The following is a 20440-nucleotide window of genomic DNA, read 5'->3' as shown; positions in this document are numbered from 1 at the left end:
ATAGTAGCTAGGGCCAGGAGGGACCTGAACAGATCATCTAGCCTGACCCCCTGCTACAGGCAGGAATGAATGCTGGGTTCACAAGACCCCAGACAGGTGATCGTCCAACCTCCTCTTGAATTTGCCCAAGGTAGGGGCGAGGACCACTTCCCTGGGAAGTTGGTTCCAGATTTTGGCACACCTAACTGTAAAATATTGCCTGCTGATCTCTAACCTAAACCTGTTCTCCATCAGCTTATTACCATTGTTCCTTGTCACCCCAGGTGGTGCTGGGGAGAAAAGGGCTCTGCCTATTTGCTGTTGATCTCCCCTGATGAGTTTGTAGGCAGCCACCAGGTCCCCCCTCAGCCTCCTCTTGCTGAAGCTGAACAGGTTCAGGTCCCTCAGTCTCTCTTCATAGGGCCTGTCCTGCTGCCCTCTCACCAAGCAGATGGCCCTCCTCTGAACCCTCTCCAGGCTGGCCACATCCCTTTTGAAGTGCAGCGCCCAGTACTGGATGCAGTACTCCAACTGCGGCCTGACCAAGTCACATAGAGGGGGAGTATCACTTCTCTGGACCAGCTTGAGATGCACCTTTGGATGCATGACAAAGTATGGCTGGCCTTGCTGGCTATGGTCTGGCATTGGTGGCTCATGTTCATCTTGGAGTCAATAATGACTCCAAGATTCCTTTCCGCCTCTGTGCTTTCAAGAAGGGAACTCCCCAGCCTGTATGTATGCTGCGGATTCCTTCTCCCAAGGTGCAGCACCCTACATTTATCTACGTTGAACCCCATCCTATTCTCGTCTGCCCACTTTTGTAGTCTGTCTAAATCTATTTGCAGTCTCTCTCTCCCTTCAAGTGTGTCCACCTCGCCCCACATCTTAGTGTCATCAGCAAACTTAGACAGCGTGCCTTCCACCCCCTCGTCCAAGTCGCTGATGAAGATGTTAAACAGTGTGGGCCCGAGGACTGAGCCCTGGGGTACCTCACTGCTCGCATCTCACCAGACTGAGTACAACGCGTCCACCACTACTCTCTGGGTACACCCCATCAGCCAATTTTTTACCCATTCAACTCTGTAGGCATCAATGCCACAGTCGCTTAATTTATTGACGAGGATGGGGTGAGAGAGAGTGTCAAAGGCCTTCTTAAAGTCTAGAAAGACTATGTCCACGGTGACACCATCATCCAAGGATTTAGTTACTTGGTCATAAAAGGCAATCAGGTTGGTCTGGCAAGACCTGCCTTTGATGAGCCCATGATTGCCCCTGAGCATTATCTCCCCTGCAGACCCCCCATAGATGTGCTCCTTGATGATTCTCTCCAAGATCTTCCCGAGCACCGAGGTGAGGCTTACAGGCCTATAGTTACTTGGATCCTCTTTCCTCCCTTTCTTGAAAACTGGGACCACATTAGCCAGTTTCCAATCACCCGGCACCTGGTCAGTTGACCACGAATGCCCATACAACCGGGCCAAGGGCTCCGCAATGACCCCTGCCAGCTCCCTCAACACCCTTGGGTGGAGGGCATCTGGACCTGCAGATTTAAAAATGTCTAGGCCTTCCAGAAGATCCCTAACTACATCTGCACTGACTGAAGGCCTGACAGAGCTATCCCACAGACTGTCCCTACCTCTGGTAGGTGGGATGTCCCAGTCCCTGTTCAAGAAAACATAGGCAAAGAAACTGTTAAAAATATCAGCTCTCTTGTCTGGTGTAGCCACACGAATACCGTTTGCGTCTTCAGGGGCCCTACATTGCCTGGTGCCCTCTTCTTGCTCCCAATGTACTTGAAAAAGACTTTTTGTTGTCCTTAATCCTGGACACTAGCCTGAGTTCCATCTCTATCTTGGCCTTCCTAATAGCCCTCCTACACTCACGGGCCGAGGAGGTGTACCACTCCTTGGTGATAGCTCCTCCCTTCCACTGGTTGTACCTCCACTGTTTCCCTTTTAGTCCTCAGGCATTGCTGAATGCCCTTGCTGAGCCAAGGGGGTTTCTGAGCACTCTTACCCCACTTGCTTCTCTCAGGGACTGTTATCCTTTGGCACTGTAGGATTGCCCCCTAAAGGTACAACCATCCCCCGTGGACTCCCATCTCCTCTACCTTCTGGGCCCTCAGTGCCTCCCCCACTAGTCTCCTAAGCTCATTGAAGTTGGCCCTTCTGAAGTCAAGGGCTTTAGCTTTGGTGTAAGCCCTTGACACCCTGCGTTGGATAGTGAAATCCAGCAGGTGATGATCGCTATTGCCCAAGTGGTCAAGGTCCTGCAGTCCCCTCACCAGGTCACGCCCCATGGCCAGAACCAGGTCCAGCAAGGCGTTACCCCTAGTGGGGCTGTGCGCTTCCTAGATAAGGTGAAGGTCCTGTAATACAGCCAGGAACCTACACAAGCTGTCAGACCTGGCTGTCTGCTCCTCCCAGCAAATGTCTGGGTAGTTTAGTTCACCCATGACAATAACATAAAAAGTCAGCAGGACTGAATGAACTTCATCCGAGGGTGGTGAAGAGGCTGGCCAAAATCATCGCAGAACCCCTAGGGAAGCTCTTCCAAAACTTGTGGCGCTCTGGAGAGGTCCCTAAGGACTGGAAGAGGGCCAATGTTGTGCGCATCTTCAAGAAGGGGAGAAGGGAGGACCTGGGTAACTATAGGCCAGTTAGACCAACTTCTATCCCAGGGAAAATCCTGGAAAAATTCATTAAGTACTCTATGTGCAATAGGCTTGCAGAAGGTAGGATTCTGAACGACAGCTAGGATGGCTTCATTGTGGGTAGGTCTTGTCTTACCAAACTCATCTCCTTTTATGATCAGGTAACTCACCACCTGGATAAGTGAGAGGAGGTTGACATTGTATACCTTGACTTCCAAAAAGCTTTTGATCTGGTATCCCATGATGTTCTCATGAGAAAATTGGAGGATTGTGGGCTTTACTGCAAGACAGGTGGGTAGGAAACTGGCTGTGGGGTAGGACCCACAGAGTTCTAATGAACGGATCTGTGTCATCTTGGTGAAAAGTGGCCTCAGGGGTTGGTGCTTGGTCCAGGACTATTCAACATCTTCATCAATGATTTGGATGTGGGGGTGAAGAGCTCACTGGCCAAATTCACAGAAGACACCAAGTCATGGGGAAGCGTAGTCACGCCTGAAGATAGGCTGCAGATACAGATGGACTTAGACAGGTTGGCAAGTTGGGTGGATTAGAATCAGATGAAGTTCAACATCAAGAAGTGTAAGGTGCTCCACCTGGGGATGAACAATCCCCTGCACACCTACACACTTAGCAACACCAATCTGACCAGCACTACGAATGAAACGGACCTGGGGGTAATAACAGGACAGTACAAATGTGAGCTGGCAGTACAATACCATAGCCTGCAGGGCTAATAATAACCTGGCATGCATCAATCGATGTATCTCCAGCAAAATCAAGGAAGTGATTCTTCCACTCTACTTGGCATTGGTGAGACTGCAGCTAGAGTACTGCATCCAATTCTGGGTGCCACACTTTAACAAAGCTTGAGACAGTCCAGAGAAGGGCCATCCATATGATCAACGACTTACATGGCAAGCCATACAAGGAAAGGCTAAGGGACCTTGGACTCTTCAGCCTGACAAAGAGAAGGCTGACAGGAAACTTGGTAGCAGCTTACTGCTACAACAGGGGCACACATCAAGGGCTCAGTGAACAACTGTTCACCAGAGCACCCTTGGGGAAAACTAGGAGTAATGGTCACAAACTCCTTAAAGACTATTTCAGGCTCAACATTAGAAAAAATTTCTACACCACTAGAGTGTCCAAACTGTAGAATAAGCTCCCTCCAGAGGTGGTGCAATCACCTACACTGGAAATCTTCAAGAGGAAACTAGACAGTCACCTTGCTGGGGTCACCTAACCCAAGCTGTCTTTACTGCTTGGTGCAGGGGCCTGGACCCAATGATCTTCCAAGGTCCCTTCCAACCCTACAATCTATGAATCCTGCTTCCTGCTATCTGTAATGTGGATGATAGTCCCCTCCTAGCACCCTATATAGGTCCCACCTTGAGTTCTAATCACAGTAAATGAGAGAATACAGATATAGGAAGTCTGACCCCTAAAAAGGGAATGCCAATTACCAATTAGCAAAAGTCCACACCAGTGTCCAGACACCAGTGAGGAGATGCACCTAAAACTCTGGACCAGATGTGCTCCATCGGTCAGGTTCTTCCCTGAAGGTCAAGTTCTTCTCCCACAGGTTCTTCTCTGTACTTGATCCAGGAAGGACATACATCTATTTCAGACACAGCCAGAGTGACTCTTTAGCTTACACGGTAAGAGATTACGGGGGATTTTTAGGCTCAATGGTTGCAGGTTCAACCCCCGCATACAGTCATGTTAGCAACATCACAAGGACATGAGTAGTTTCTGTATTACTCAACAGTCAAGACACCCACACAAACTGTTCCACCCTGTTTGCTAGAATGGAAAGCGAGCAAACCACTCCCATCCTGAGATCTACCATGGCCAAACAAATATCTGACCCACTAGACCATCAGCTAGTAGTGGATGTGCCTCATACTGGAGGATAACTAAAACTGCTGCAAAAGCAGCAAGACACCAAACAGAGGAAACAACTAATACAAGTCTGTCAGAGTCCCTGAACCAGGTAGATATCATGGTGGATAAGAAACTGGCTTGGACACAACAAATCCTTGACTCATTCCTCGATGCACTCTAAGGCTCCAGAGTCTGCTTAATTGTCATTCATGTTCAGCTCTCTAATGCCTGACCCTGACCTAGAGAAAGGGCAGCAACACCAAACAAAGCTCTCTGCAAGGTTACCAAAACACACCTAAGGGAGCACCGGAAATCTCAACTTATTTCTCTTCCCATGTGGCTCCCAGCCACATTTCCTGCAGATTCTACAGGCCAATTATTCTGAATAAAGCACAGGTCAGAGCAAGATCTGAGCCAAGAAGCACAGGTCCAGATCTGAACTGCCCCAGAGCTCAGATCCAGGCTCTTCTATTGAGAAGAATCATTGAAACATCTGTGGCTACTGACAGCCATTCTCTTATTTAACTCCTCAGGCATTAAGGGCAACCTGCTTCCACTCAAATATCACAACCCTACACAGTGAGTGACAGTACTCTGCTTACAGCAGCAGCTCTGCATGGGACTGGATTTTGATTCTGTTTTACCTTTCAGCACCAACTAGTTTGAATCAGGTGGTTAAATAAGCCTGCCTAACCCCTGCCCTTCTACTCTGCACAGAGCACGCACAGGAACCTGAGACTTCGTGGCTACAGCCAACCCTTCTGCATTCAATGCATGGAGGCTGAGCACATTTTCTGGCAAAGCCAACAATTCAGCAGGTTTGCTTTCCTCTCCCTCTTGAGAGATGAACCCAGCACTCTTAGCTCTCCTGCTTTCAGACAAACAGCGCCTTTCAGAAGGCTGCAGGCTCCCATCTGCTAGGCCATGCCTGAGAAGGCTCAGCGAACTGAAAGCACTTGCATGATATTAACATCATTGTTACTTTTCTTTCAGCTTTGGAACAAACACAGGGCACAGCTGTAAAATCAGGAAGCTCCTCTCTTCAACAAACTTCAGCCTACACAGTTCAGCAGAGCTCTCAACAGCTATTTGAGCCAGCCTGGTTCACTGCCCCAGCTTCAAGTGTCCTTGCCCTGCACAGGTTGTTGGCCTGTTGCAGTTATAAAAGGGGATTACTTTACATCCCTAGTTTCCGTAGTGGATATGAAGAACAGGTGGTATGGACAAACAGTTGAGACACTGCTAGTGACACCAAAGATATAATTTCATCTTTGGAGGCACAGAAAGAAACTGCTTGGCCTAGAACTGTCTCACACTACAATCATTGTATCCTCACTTGTGATGGTCTGGCTGCTGTGTGATGAGCTTTTTTCTACTCACCATGGGCAGAATACCACACTCCAGAAATATGACGACTTTTGCCCCTTGTTAGAATCACTAGAAGGAAGCGAATAATGCGCTGCTCATGAAGTGCTTGGATATCCTGGGATGGAATACTCTGCAGGGACACTAAGTGCTTTTGTCAGAGGCCCACTCATGCACAAAAGATCCAACCACTTGCTGGCATCAAAAAAATTATGCTATCTGAAAATCTGGCCAACTGGGGAGAAGGAAAATGATTCCCAAACTAAACCTAAAGCTACTGACTGGATTCCTCCACTCCATGGCTAGGGACAGACATTCAAAAAGCCTGAGTCTGAATTGATTCAATCTTTGCAGGTTAATCTAACCTGGCTAGGCTGACCCAATTTGTAACCACACACACATCCCCTCTGGACTGAGGAAATTCAGGCACATGCCTGCAGTGGCTCAGGCTAGAAGTCGGGAGGCACTAGAGCAGCCCTCCCTTCCCTTCCGCAGTGCTAAGCTGAGGGGGACATGGCCAGGCCCCAGCAGGATGCTCTGATTAGGGAGGGGTTCCCCCCACCTTGTTGATAACACTTATCTAGAGATGCACCAATACATCGGTCCAATATTGGATTGGTACCAATATAAAGAAAATTGGCTGTATCAAGAATCGGCCTGAAGTGGCTGATAATTTGGCCAATAAGTTCCCATGCATGCCTCCCACACACTGGGAAGAGCCCGGACTGTGCCAGGCGGGGAACGGCGGCACTGGAAGCGGGGCTATGGCAAAATTTGGGGTGGCGGCAACCCCCTCCATAGGCCCCCTCCCAGTGCCGCCACCACCCACCCTGACCCCAGCCCCAGCCAAGGAAAACCCAGCACAGCCCCAACTCCAGCCTACATCTGCAGCCCGCCTGCCCCACCCCACCCCATGCAGATCCAGTGGCACACATCCCACCCCTATTCCCTCCCAGGGTGCACGCAGCAGCAGGAGCCACACCCCCCTCCGAAAAGCTGCAGCTCCATCCCACACCCTGCCCCACCCCAGCTGGGCAGCTCTCCCTCACTGCAGGGGGCATTGATCTGTCCCCCCACCTCCCCTCCCTCCACCCTCCCCCTCCACCACAACAGACTTACCAGCTGCTGTATCAGAAATCGGATTGGTATCAGCCAATATGCCTCCTTAAATATCAACTATTGGTATCAGCCCCCAAAATCTCTATCAGTGCACCCCTACATTTAACAGATCTGTTATTCAGCACTTAGCACCCCATCAGAAAAAAAGCCTCTTTCATTAATTCAAGCTCTGCCTAAACAGCTTTTTCCAAGGAAGGAATGGAGGGACATTACCAGATGACCTGTTGATTAGCTCCAAAAAGCCCTAAGCAGACACTGTCCTGTCTGCCGTTATTGTGTCTGCCTTACACAGACACCTCTCAGCATTAGCTAGCATACCACATGATGGCAACAGTCCGTGTTGTGGGAGAGAGGAAGGAGTGGGGATCCCTGCTTGTGTAACAAGTGGTGAGGGTGGGGATGGGACAGAGGGAAGCCAGGCAGAAGCTACTGTGCCTACAAGTTTCTGCCAGAGCTCCAGCGAGGGAGCAGAGGGGGAGGGGTCAGCCCAGCTCTCTAAAGCAGACAGCCCAGCACAGCCCAGCCCAGACAGCATGCTGGGATGGAGGGAGACTCTGGTTTAACTTAAACCAGGAAGGGTCTGGGACAGACATTGCATAAACCGGTTTGACCCACATCAGTTAAGTCTGGTACTACATTCAACCAGGTTTATCTCAAACCAGTTTCAGCCATTTTCAGACTGGTTTATATGCGCTGAATGTCTGTTCTGTTACAGGTTTAAATCAGTTTCTGATCACTTAAACCAGTTTGTGTGTAATGTCTGTCCCTAGCCCATAGCTTCAGAGTACTTCCCTGGAAGGAAACTAAAAACCACAAGCTTCAACCTACTACTTTCTTTCATGTGTTTAGGGAGGGGATCTTCTGGAAAAAGAATTCAGTTTTGACTATAATCTAAGACACTTGCTCTCTGCCTGCTACCCAGGAACTTATCACTAACCAGTTCATTAAGAAGACTACACCTTTCTTAATCACCTCCCCACCCTTTTTAGGGCTGTGTAATATTTAGGACTTGATTTAGAAAGAATAACTGAAAACAAAACAAAGCACGTCTTTGTTTAACATTCCATTGGTAGCTGTACAATCTCAAACCGCAATCTCATCTGATCACATCAGCTATGCAGGGATGTGCCTTGACAGAATGTGGGTAGGAGATGATCTGGAGTGTAGCAGGTGGAGAAAGGCATATGATGCTATTGGGTTTAAGAAAGCAATGAAACTGCTGTCCCAGCAATTCTCATTCCTGACCCTCTCCTCCATGCCACCTTCTCTAACACCCCACTTTAACTGTTCAGGGAGAGGCAGATCTGAATAAAGGCCAAATATTGCACCTACCCCAAAATCTCAGACTTATAACAAGGTTATTTAGTGGCTCAAAGTGCTGGAGCTGTCACACCAGGCTTTGATATCTCATTAATGTGAACAGACACAGAAATGAATGTACATTGAACTTAGAAACCTCATCTTCTCCCAGTTCTCTCCAGAAATCTGAACTGGATCTTCCTTGATGAACTGAACAGGGAAGAATCATTGAAGCTACCTACCTCCAGCCCAATTACACTTCAAAGGCACACTGCACCAAGGGAAGCCAATTCTTTCTGCTGCTTAGCCGGAGAGGTGGCAAACTAATGAAATAAAGATGTAAAGGCCCCTGAATGTGGGAGCATAACCATTACAGCTTCTCTTTGAAATTTACCTGCTGGGAGTTTTAATTTATTCAGGAAGTCTAGTGGGGCACATCTGATCTTAGTGAACTCCAGCAAAACCTTCTCTGCAGGTGCCTCATGGGATTGGGACCCTGTGCTGATTTCTGCTCATTTTTGGTGCTGTCCTCTTATCAGTAAGCTGTTTAAGTCTGGGAGGAGTCCCCTGTGATTTCTGTTTCTGTAGAGAGAAAGCAACATAGCCCTGCTCCATCCAGAACCTTTAAAAGAAAAGGGAAAGAAATCCATGCCAAAGTAAAGAAAGAGAAATAATAGAGAGAGAATGGCTCATCCCCAGCGGCTTGAGGAAGGAATGTCATAGGCTCTGAGAGAAAGAGGTTCTTGTGTTTCTCTGTGGTTAAAAAAAAAAATCAACTTCTAAGACCTGTGCAGAGCAGCACATTCCATGGGATGATGTGTGGTTCTGTGGGTTCCAGAGAGGGGACAGCCCAAGCAACAGAAAGGGCTGAGCAAAGCTAAAAGGGGTTGAATAAAACAATTTGACAGTGGGGGTGGGATGGAGAGAAATGAGTAGGAGGCAAATCCAAGGAACACAGAAGGCATTTGGAACAGAAAAGGGTAATGCTCCCCTGGAGCACTCCTTGTAACTCAGCACCCGTTTAGGCTCCCTACTTAGCAGTTTCCAGCCCAAAGACCTCATATTCTCCCTCTTCATCTATTCAAGGAAGATCCAGCTGAAAAAGTGTATTTACATGTGCATGGAAAAAGGCCCTGTTCCTATTCTGTGCTGTCGTGTGGGGCTGATGGGACACAGATGGAAACAGTATAGTTAGTTTATTGTTTCACAGACTGAGAAGCTGAAAACAAGAGAGTCCTTTCCTCCCACACACACTTAGCAGGTTTTATAGAATCTCCACACAGCTTCTGGTCCACTAGATCTCCTCCCCTTCATTAATCGCTGTGGTATTTCACTTGCTAAATGCCTCTGGTCCCATCAAATCCTTGCTATACTTAAGATACATTGATGACATCTTCATCATTTGGACTGAAAACCTACAATCTCTGATTGAGTTCCATCAGAAATTCAACAATCACCATCCCTTCATCCGACTTTCTTTAGAATACTCCAGCACCAACATCTCCTTTTTAGACACAATGATCAGTATCCAGAAGGGTAAAATACAGATCACAGTATACAAGAAACCCACAGACCAACATACATATCTGCACAGAACCAGCAATCACCCTAAACACACCAAAAAGCTGTGATATACAGCCAAGCCCTCAGATACCACCGCATTTGTACTGAAGAGAACACCCGGGATTGCCACCTCACCAATCTTAAAAAGGCTTTCACCCAGCAAGGACACTCGTCCAGAGAGGTAGATCACACGTTTGAAAGAGCCACCCGGATACCACGTGAAGAACTGCTGCAGTACAGAAGAAAAAACCCCACAAATCGCACACCGCTGGTTACGACATATCACCCCTCCCTTGAACCTGTACGGAAAATCCTCAAAAAATTGCAACCCATACTAGACAGAGACCCTATTCTTAAAACGATCTTCCCAGAGCCACCCATCCTAGCCTTCAAACAAGCACCGAACCTCGCCAACCTCATCACCAGAAGCAAATTTCCTCAAGCCCAGAACATGCCAAAAGGATCCAGACCGTGCCAGGACAAGAAATGCAAAACCTGCCAACACATCTCCACCACCCCCACAATTACTACACCCCACAACAGAGCCATCAGCATCCCTGGATCTTACAGCTGCACCTCCAGAAGTGTAATATATCTCATCCAATGCACCAAATGCCCCGATGCAAAATATGTAGGAGACACCAAACAACAACTGCGCACCAGAATGAATGCACACTGGAAATCCATCAAAGACAGAAATACCCAATTACCGGTGGGGGCACATTTCTCACAGGAGGGCCACTCTCCAATCTCTCAGTCCTGATCCTCAAGGGAAACTTACACAACACTTCCCAGAGACGAGCCTATGAGCTCCATTTCATCTACCTCCTGGATACTAGAGATCATGGACTAAACATAGACATTGGATTTTTGATACATTATAACTTGCCTGGCAACTGACTCCCCAGCCCAGCCCAGCCCCTGGCTTCTTTACTTTTCATTCCATCCAGGAAGAGCACACACCAACTGCCGAAACTTCTTTAGCCTGACGAAGGGTTTTTGAACTCGAAAGCTTGCTTATGAACTATTCTCCAACTATTTGGGTTGGTCTAATAAAAGATATCAAATTCACCCAAGGAACCTTGTCTGCCTCTGTCCCATCTATTTACTTAATAGGAACCACTTCTCACTTATGCCATTTATTCATTGTTGTAAGAACACATGACAAGGAGGCAGAACTCCTGGATTTTGTTTCTAGCTCTGCCAGTGGGTGACCTTGGGCAAGTCACTTCATTTCTTGTGCCTCCAAAGGGATACAGCAAAAATAGAATAGGTAGGCACAAGGAAGCATGAGGAATAGGATGAGAGGTCTGGAAAGACTGATGTGAGAGGATTTAATTAAATAGCTCTTACTTCTTATGGGAAAATGATAGGGAGATACAAAATAATGCCTGGTATAATGAATACATATCTCAGGGGTTTCCATTAGCTTTTTGTTATATTACAAGAATAAGGACTAAGAGGCGCACTATTAAAAGGGAATAGTCCCTTTATGCTACACTTAATTAGCCAAATGGAACTCTGTGCCACAAGCTCTAGTTCAGGTGAACAGTTTAGCAGGATTCTGGAAAGCACTGGATGTGTACATGAATGATAAGAGAATTCACAGCTACACCTGTGGGGATTACAAACGAATCAGGGATCTCGGATTCATGGCTCAAGATGGAAAACAACTGGGCACCTGGAGTCAAAAAAGAAATTTCCTCTACAGTTTGTCAGTGTCAGGTTATCTTTTACAGGGGCACACTCACTGGATGACATAACACCATCCTCTGAAGCAGTGGATACTCGCCACTGCCAGGATCAAGATACCAGGCTAGATAGAAAGTACTGTAGAACTTAAGTGCAGTAGAATTGTTGTTGTAGGCCAGTGGAGTACAATCTTCTTGGCCGACGGGCCAGATGGGCAGTCCCCAATCCCTCCGTAGGTAGGATCCGGCAAGGCCCCATCCAGCTGCTAGAGGCGAAGAGGAGCAGCCCAGCTCCAATCTAGCTGCATAGTGAAAGTGGGCTTGGGCCAGCCCCAACCTGGACCTGCAAGGGGGAAGGGGCCACAACCTGGTCCCAATCTGGTTGTGGCTCAGCTCTGCCCTGCCCCACTGCCTTGGGATTTTGGCAGTGGAAAGGGGTGCTAATAGTCACTGCTCCCCTGCCACTAAATTTCCCAACCCATGGGATGCTCTGCAGGTCTTATTCCAAGGCTCCACAGGCCTCATTTGGCCACAGGCTAGAGGTTGAGCACCCCACTGTACATAGTGTTACTCCCAGCTTGTCCCTACTTCTGGACACATTGCAGGGTGATGAATTGGTGTAGGAGCATGACCAAGCACTGCTGCCAGCTAAGGCAGTTATCCTTGGGCAAGTGGCAAAAAAACTATTTCTGGGGCATTCTCTGCATCCCACAGATTCATCATATCCCGACCTGAGCTTTTCATCAAGCATGCAACCACAGACACAGTCTCACACTGCCGTGGTGCTCCCAGAGGGGCCCAAGCCCCATCAGGAGAAAGATTACTCATAAAGGCATTTAAGAACTAAGCCAGAGAGTTCTCTCAGGATGTGCACAAGGAAAGGACACCCCAAGACACCCCTATTTGCCTCTGTCTGCAGGGAAGCAGGGAGCACCCCTTCTGCAGCACCATGCCCTGTCCCCATGGAAGGCTTTCCAAGTATCCACATGAGTGGCAGAGATGCACAATGATCATTCTCTCCTCTGGAAACTGGAGAGGAACCTTTACAGAAGGTTACTTTTCCTATGACTCTGTCTGTCTGTGGAACCTGGCTCTACAGAGAGGCAACTCCTTCAACAGCATGCCCAAGCCTCCAGTGAATCCCGGGGAGCCACAAGGTCTCAGGTCCCAGGCATCTACTGGTTCATCCTTTGAAGGAACTTTCCTCCACTGAAGTATTTCTGGTTGGTAAAAGGCTTAGACCTTCTGGATTAGCCATTCCTCTACAGCTTAAATGGAATACTGTCTCCAGATCAAGCAGACAAATGACAAGGTCACAAAAGCCACTATCTCTGCTTGTCCTCTCCACACCTGGACCCAGGAGAGACCAGAGACTGAGCTACCAGTAGGGCTTGCAGAGCCAATGTGGCCACAGTGCACTTATATTCTGTCAGAGGTCTCTGATGCATGCTTGCAGGATGGTATGACACTGCTGCTACACATGCCAGGCTGGGGTTGGGTATAGATAGAGGCTTCTTCTGCCTGACAGGATGTCACACTCAAGGACTTAGCTGCAATTTTTAGCATTTATACCAGAGGTGCATTGATAGAGATTTTTGGGGCTGATACCGATGGCCAATTTTTAAGGAGGCATATCAGCTGATATCAATCCGATATCCGATATGCAGCCCAGCAGCTTGAAGAGCAGCGTACAGCTGATAAGTCTGTTGTGGCAGAAGGAGAGAGAGAAGGGAAGGGGCATTGGGGGGGGGGGGGGGGGGGGGGGGGGGGGGCAGATCAAGTCCCTGGTGGTAAGGGCGGGAGTGAGGCTGGGACAGGGGCCAGGGAAGGCGCTGCACAGCCAGGACAGGGCAGGTTGCGGGATGGAGCCACAGGTCATCCAGGGGACAAGGGGGCGGGAAGGGGTGGCTCTCACCACTGCATGCACCTCGAGAGGGCACAGGGGGCAGGTGCCCCCAGATCTGCACGGGGCAGGGCTGGCTGCCACTGCAGGCTGGGTCCAGGGCAGTGCCGGGCTCTTCCTGGCAGGAGTTGGGGCTGGGCTGCACTCGGGGTGGGTGGTGGCAGCGCTGAGAGGGCAGCACCTGCTGGGCAGCACCTGCTCCAACCCAGCCCCACTCCCTCCCTCACTGTGGGGACCTTGATATGCCCCTACTCGCACCCCTTCCCTCCCCCCTCCCCTTCCACCACAACAGACTTACCAGCTGAATGCAGCTCTCCAAGCTGCCAGGCTGCGCTCCTCACCACCTACATGCTGCGCTGCAGCTGGACTCATGCACACGGCATTTATTGGGCAAATTATCATGCTGCATTAGACAAATAAGCCAATTGCCAATACAATCGATTATCTTTATATCAGTGCTAATCCGATATTGGACCAGTGTATTGGTGCACCTGTAATTTATACCCAGGTTGGATTCTATTTCCACCTGTGGCAGAATGAGACTGCCCAAGTATGCACATGCCTGTCAAAAGTTCTGGCCCCAGATTCTGCCCACAGTGGGCAGGATTTTGTCCAAAGGTTTTATCCAAATAAGGTTAAGTCAAATTGCAGCACAGTCATCATAGACCGAGACCAGAGCCTAGGCTCCTGCCCTTCCAGGTCAGCAATTAATCTCAGGTTATGGACAAATGTACCTTGAAATGCTTTAAAAGTGCAGGGAAGCTAAACTCAGGAATGTGCAGCAGCTGTTACAGTCTGCTACCTCTGCATCAGCATGAAGCCATACAGGTGAACTAAACTGCCCCCATTTTGACCCCAAATAAAACAGGATTAAAGCTGGAGCCATCTTCCTACATTTGTATCACTACAGAATCAGGCTTATGCTTCAGGATGATGCAGAGGAGGGATGGAAAGAACTCCAGGCAAAGCTTGGGCCCCACAACTTGTTGGTTACAGAAGTGATTCTCAACATTTTTTGTGCCAGGACCCATTTGTAAACATCAATAACCAGTCCCAACCCAGTGCCCCTCATTCCCAACCTGCTGCCTCCTGCCTCCAGACCCCAGACCCCCAGTGTGTGAGGCAGGGGGTGTGTGTATGGGATGAGGGGCCCCAAGCAGCCCCTTGCAGGCTGGAACTCTGATAGCCTACAAGGGAAAAACCACAGTCTCCCATGTTTTTCATTTTTAAAGTTTCCTGATCCATTTTTAAAGTTTGTTCATGACCCTTTCAAATATTCTTGCAACACACTTTGGGTCACAACCCACGAGTTGAGAAACACTGGGTTAGAACATTTTCTCTAAAATGGGAGATACAGGTTCAAATCCCCTCTCCATGAACAAGTCTTAGAACCCAGGTCTGCCACTCCCTGAGCAAATACCGGGCTAAAAGGAGAGAAGATGGCTACCACCACCTCCAACACATTTTCTGCAACTGAAGTTTTGGGACTTACCCAACATCATGCACACACGCAGGTGAGTCTATTCCATCCAGGAGCCTATGTGGCCATAGTACAGCCTTCTAGATACTCAGAAAGGAAAGAGAGACTGAGAGTAGCAACAAAGCGGAATGAGAAGCCAAAGTGTGTATAAATTGCAGTTAGGTGATTATGTAAGTGCCACTTCAGTGCATAAAGGTGAAAAAGGGGTTGTGCTAGTTCACTGCTCAATAATTCTGGTTTGCTCAGGAGGAGGCAGGGACTCACTCACTCCTTTACATGCAGGGCAGACCAATTACTGGAAAGCACAGACACCAAATACCAAATGATCTCAGCTCTTCCAGCCCACTGCCTGGAGAACTCATGTTTCCAACTGATACAGTATTATTGACCTATTCCAGCTCCCAGAGAATATACAAAATCCCTCATTTGTGTACCAGTCACACCACATTTGACACTAGTCTCTCTCCACCAAGTGTAGGGTTACACTTCCTGCTGCCCGGCATTTCAGTCCAGTGGCTCCAGGACTACCTCAAAAGCCATATTAGCCGATATCGATCCGATTGCCAAATATGCAGGTCTGGCTGCTAAGTCTGTTGGGGGGGGAGGGGAAAGGGGAGGGGGAGGGGGAAGGAAAGGGATGAAGCAGGGCAGATCGAAGCCACTGTGGTAAGGGAGGGAGTGGGGCTGGGCTGGGGCTGCATAGTCAGGAAAGGGCATGGGATGGAGCGGTGAGCAGCTCGTCCAGGGTGTGCAGGGAGGGAGACTGGCTCCTGCAGCTGCACGCACCTACAGAGGGGGCTACAAAGGAGGTTGCAGCCACCCCAGAACTCAGCATAGTCCCTCGCAACCGCCCTTCCCAGCACTGCCACTGCTCAGACAAGTCACTCATGGCTCCATCCCACACTCCACCCCAGCTGTGCAGCACCTAGCCCTGCCCCAGCCCCACTCCCTCCCTTACTGATGGGGCCTCTATCTGCTCGCCCCCCCACACCCCTTCCCTCACAACAAATATACCAGCTGGACCCAGGTGCTCTCCATGCTGCCAGGCTGTGCTCCTAGCTGCCTGCATGTTGCACTGCGACTGTGCATACACAAATGGCATTTATCAGCCACATCAGCCAAAAAAAGCCAATTTTCCTTATATCAGTGCCGGTCTGATATGGGACTAATGTATCCGTGCCTCTCTAGTGTTTTCACAGTTCATCAAGTCAATATCGTTTTATGGATCATGCAGACTCTGTGTTCCAAGCCAACAGCTTGCTTTAAAACTAATATCACCTCAATATACCAGATTTTCATTCCCCAGTTTCCCTTCCCATGTGGGGCTTGGGGTTGTTTTTTAAACTTATGCTTTTTTCAGGTATCAAAGCCAATCTATTCATGTTGCTGTTAGTAAGAACCAGTGAACAGGTTGACTATTCAGGAGGAAAGTTGCTGTTTAAATGTCAAACATTAAGGCTATCACTTCCATTATTAAACTTTACTTTTCAAGGGTTTTTCATTTGACATATTTATGCCATAAGCCCTAAAGACCCAAGGCTGCAACCAGGGGTGGGAATGACACTAATTGGGGCAACTGCCCCGGACCCCGCGATTTGGGGGGCCCCGCAGAGCCCGGCAGAACGGTGCTGATAACACCCCACACAGGCTGATTTGCCCCAGGCCCCGCACCCTGCTCGGGTTGTCTCTGGCTATAACCCACAAATTTGCCACATTATCTGAAGTGTCCCCTGTAGATTGTGGGACAGATTCCATCCCCTGCAACACCTTTACACTGTTCCCTTGGTGTAGGGGCCTGTTTCTCCTGTCTTTGGCAACTGCTAGCATGGGGGCCTGCCAGTGTGGGATGGGGCAGGAGCAAGAGTGGCTAGCCTGCTCTGTATTCCAACTGTTCTGAGTCTATCCTGGTTTGTTTGTTTTTTAAAGTAGCAGCAGATCTTAAAAGTCTATCTTTGGATGTGGACAAACTGCTTTAGGGAAGCTGCTGCTCGGGAAGGTGGATCCACTGTTTTGATGGCATGTATGCATGATTGTGTAATGATACAAGTTAGATAAACTGACTTACTCTGATCCTGAACAAAACAGGGTTCAGGCTGTAGTAGTCTTGCTATATTTGTATCGCTACAGATGCATTGACTGTATCACATCAGCTTGCATCACTAACCACATAATTGGTACAAATGTCTATGCCCTTTCAAGCAGTGCTTGAAATAGGGAGCTGACAGGCACACACAGGGCACTTTGTTTTCACTTGTGAATTGGTTCAAATCTCACCAGGTCACACACAAAAATGAGTCTAATGGTCTCAGAAAGTCTTGACAGTCCTCACTCTGACTGCGACTCCCTCTGTGACCTTGGGATAGTTATTCTCTTCTCCACTTCAGTTCATCTCAGAGTAAAAGGAGAATAACCTTCTGACCCTACCTCTCAGTGCTCTTGGGAGGGCCTGTTATTTCATGTCTGTGAAGCACCTGAAGACAAAAATTGATATCATCATTTCCAGATGTTTATCTCAAGCAAAAAAATCCCAGGGGCTATGGCAGGTCAGGCCTGGGTAGTGGCAGTGTGCCAAAGCTAGAAGAGTAGGGGAACTACTGGTGTGGCTTGCACTGGAGACAACAGTAAAACCAAAAGGCAGTCAGCACTGCAACTTCAGCAGATTAAGGTGATAAAATCAGCATGGTAAAATCAGATCAGGAAGATAAATATCCCAAGGCTTGAGGTGAACAAGGTGACGGAGTTAGACCTGAAATACTGCAGCTGACACAAAATGCAACCCTAAGCAGCTTGCAATCCCTCTACTATCTGCAAGAAAGAGGACAAAGCTTTAACTAAGGATTTTACTGATGATGGATACATAGAATAAGCAATTCTCTCTATCTGTTTGGGGAGAAGTCAGCAGTTAGTTCCACTCTCAGGATAACTTGTATATGATCCTTTTTAATTAAAAACAGTATTTAAATATAAATAGATTAGGTCCTCAGGCTCCAGACAAAATACCGAAGAGATGTTGAAAAGACTAGATACCCTGGCTACTTCCATACTGTAGCACATTTGGCATGTAAAATCCCTTACTGTTCAGACTGCATCTCACTAGCCTACCCCAGCAGGATGCCTCAGCACAGGGCCCTGTGGCTTTGGCAGGGACATCAAAACCCCTGGCGTGTTCTGGATGGCAAGGTAGCTGTGTGGGGCTTCCTTTCTATCAAGCATCTCAGAGTGGATGCTTTGTTTGTCACTGCCAACCACTTAACCATTCTACCTTTGTAACTGATCTTGCAAGGACCAAATGAGACCTATATGCCCTGCAGTTTGGACAATACTGTTCCTTTCCAACATAAGCTGGGGGGGCGGGGAGGGCTACGCATATACCTGTCTTTTGTGCAGAAATACAAGTTAATAGAAAATGCCCTTTGGTTATAGTGGCAAAGTTACTGCATGTCCAACAACACCCGAGGATAGGAGACAAGGATCTACAGAAAAAACATACACGTTCTCATTGAAGCATTTGTCACACTGAGACACAAATCTGCTCTTGTGCTTACCCTCAAGGATAACCTCCTTGCCAGTTTTTTTCAGTGCTTGCACAGCCTCATCATGCGTAGCCTCAGAAAGATCGGTCCCATTGACAGAGAGGATAGCATCTCCCACATACAGCGCCTCAGTCTGATCTGCAGCCAGCCCCTTAAAAATCTTGGAAATCAAAATGGGCATTTTATTCTCACGACCACCTTAAAGCAAAGAGAAAAGAAAGAAAGCAATTACAGGTCACTTTACTTATAAATCTGCATGCAGTGGTGTGGCAAATTCTACTCTAATACCAACCTGGCTAGATATATCTGGGCCTCTGTATAGAAAGGTGGCCACACTGTGGTTTGCAAGCCACGTATAGCTGTCAGGTAGTTTAAACGCAACTCACAAAGAAGGCTGTGTAACAATTAATTGTTACCTGAGGTGATGTACTAGGCACCTGATAACTGACTCTAAGACTGAACCTCTTGAAAGTTGTGTGTCTAAACACTCTTGATCAGGCTAAGTTTTGGCTTGCAGTTTGAAAGGTAAGAAGGTTGGCCACCCCCACTATATACAAAGACTTAGCTCATTTTTCCCAGTAGCAAATATTTCTGTCGATTTTTAAGTGACTGTAAAAGGGAACCCTAGCCCTGTTACCAGAAGGCAGGTCGGCCCCTTTAAGACCAGAACTTTCTGGGCACAGCGTGCTGGTAAGGTGAGGGTTAAAAGCTGAGCCAGGCCACCTAGTCAGGTGACCAGAAGGGGGCAGGCCAGAACTATAAAAATGCTGGGCTAGGTGGCAGTAGAGGGGAGCAGCCAAATGGGAACAACTGCGTATAAGAGCTCCACGGAGAGTCTTGGTGAGCAGTCCAGCTGCTGGAGGAGGGGAACTATTGAGGACCCCAGAGAAGCGGCAGCATCCCCAGAAAGGAGGACTGTAGCAGATTTGGGGGGGGGGGGGGGAGTAGAAGCACAAACCCCTGAGAAAACGTAAGCTGGTGTGCTGCCTTCTTTAATTATATTTTTTTGGTGGTGGCTATAGCCCATGGACAGACTTATATTTTTTTGATTTCATAGACATTAGGGCTAGAAGGGACCTCGGAAGATCATCAAGTCCAGCCCCCTGCCCAAAGGGCAGGAAGTCAGCTGGGGTCATAGGATCCCAGCAAGATGAGCATCCAGTTTGCTCTTGAAGGTGTTCAATGTAGGCGCTTGAACCACCTCCGGTGGCAGGCTGTTCCAGACCTTGGGGGCTCAGACAGTAAAGAAATTCTTATGTCCAGCCTGAAGTGGTCTTGTAGTAGTTTATGACCATTCGACCTAGTCGTCATCCCTTGGGGTGCTCTGGTGAACAAACGTTCCCCCAGATACTGGTGGTCACCCCTGATAAACTTATAGGTGGCCATCAGATCACCCCTGAGCCTGAGCTTTTCCAGGCTAAAGAGCCCCAGGGCTCTCAGCCTGTCATCGTAGGGTCTGCTTCCCTGACCTCTGATCACGCGCGTGGCTCTTCTCTGAACTCTCTCAAGCTTCTCCACATCCTTTTTGAATTGTGGAGCCCAAAACTGGACACAGTACTCCAGCTGCGGCCTCACTAAGGCCGAGTACAAGGGGAGAATGACGTCCCGGGATTTGCTTGAGAAGCATCTATGGATGCAAGCCAGCGTTTTGATCGCTTTACTAGCCGCAGCATCACACTGCAGGCTCATGTTCATCTTGTGGTCAATGATGACCCCCAAGTCTCTTTCTTGCATAGTGCTAGCCAACATAGCACTGCTGAGCCTATAAGGATGCTGCGGGTTTTTCTTCCCAAGGTGGAGAACCTTGCATTTATCGGCGTTGAACACCATCAGATTCTTGTCCACCCACTTGCTGAGCCTGTCCAGGTCAGCCTGGATCACCCGCCTGTCTTCTGGTGTGGATGCTTTGCCCCAAAGTTTGGTGTCATCGGCAAACTTGGCCAGTCCGCTTCTGACTCCAGTGTCCACATC

The 20440-nt window shown here is 48.5% G+C and overlaps 1 protein-coding gene across 2 annotated transcripts in view; it reads right to left on the bottom strand.

The window, feature by feature from the left end:
- The window catches only part of SNTA1 (syntrophin alpha 1), a 100373-nt gene that overhangs the window by 65348 nt on the left and 14585 nt on the right, over nt 1–20440 (bottom strand). Inside the window, exon 2 of one of the 2 annotated variants that reach the window (XM_006277256.4) lies at nt 18482–18667. The exons of the other annotated variant lie outside the window; for it this stretch is intronic. Within the exon in view, the coding sequence (XP_006277318.1) occupies nt 18482–18667 (186 nt within the window). The remainder of the gene's footprint in view (nt 1–18481; nt 18668–20440) is intronic. 2 annotated transcript variants of the gene reach the window in all.

The sequence above is a fragment of the Alligator mississippiensis genome, chromosome 9 (genome assembly GCF_030867095.1).
Source record: "Alligator mississippiensis isolate rAllMis1 chromosome 9, rAllMis1, whole genome shotgun sequence".
Classification (NCBI taxonomy): Eukaryota; Metazoa; Chordata; order Crocodylia; family Alligatoridae; genus Alligator; species Alligator mississippiensis.
This window is presented reverse-complemented; position numbering and strand designations above follow the sequence as displayed.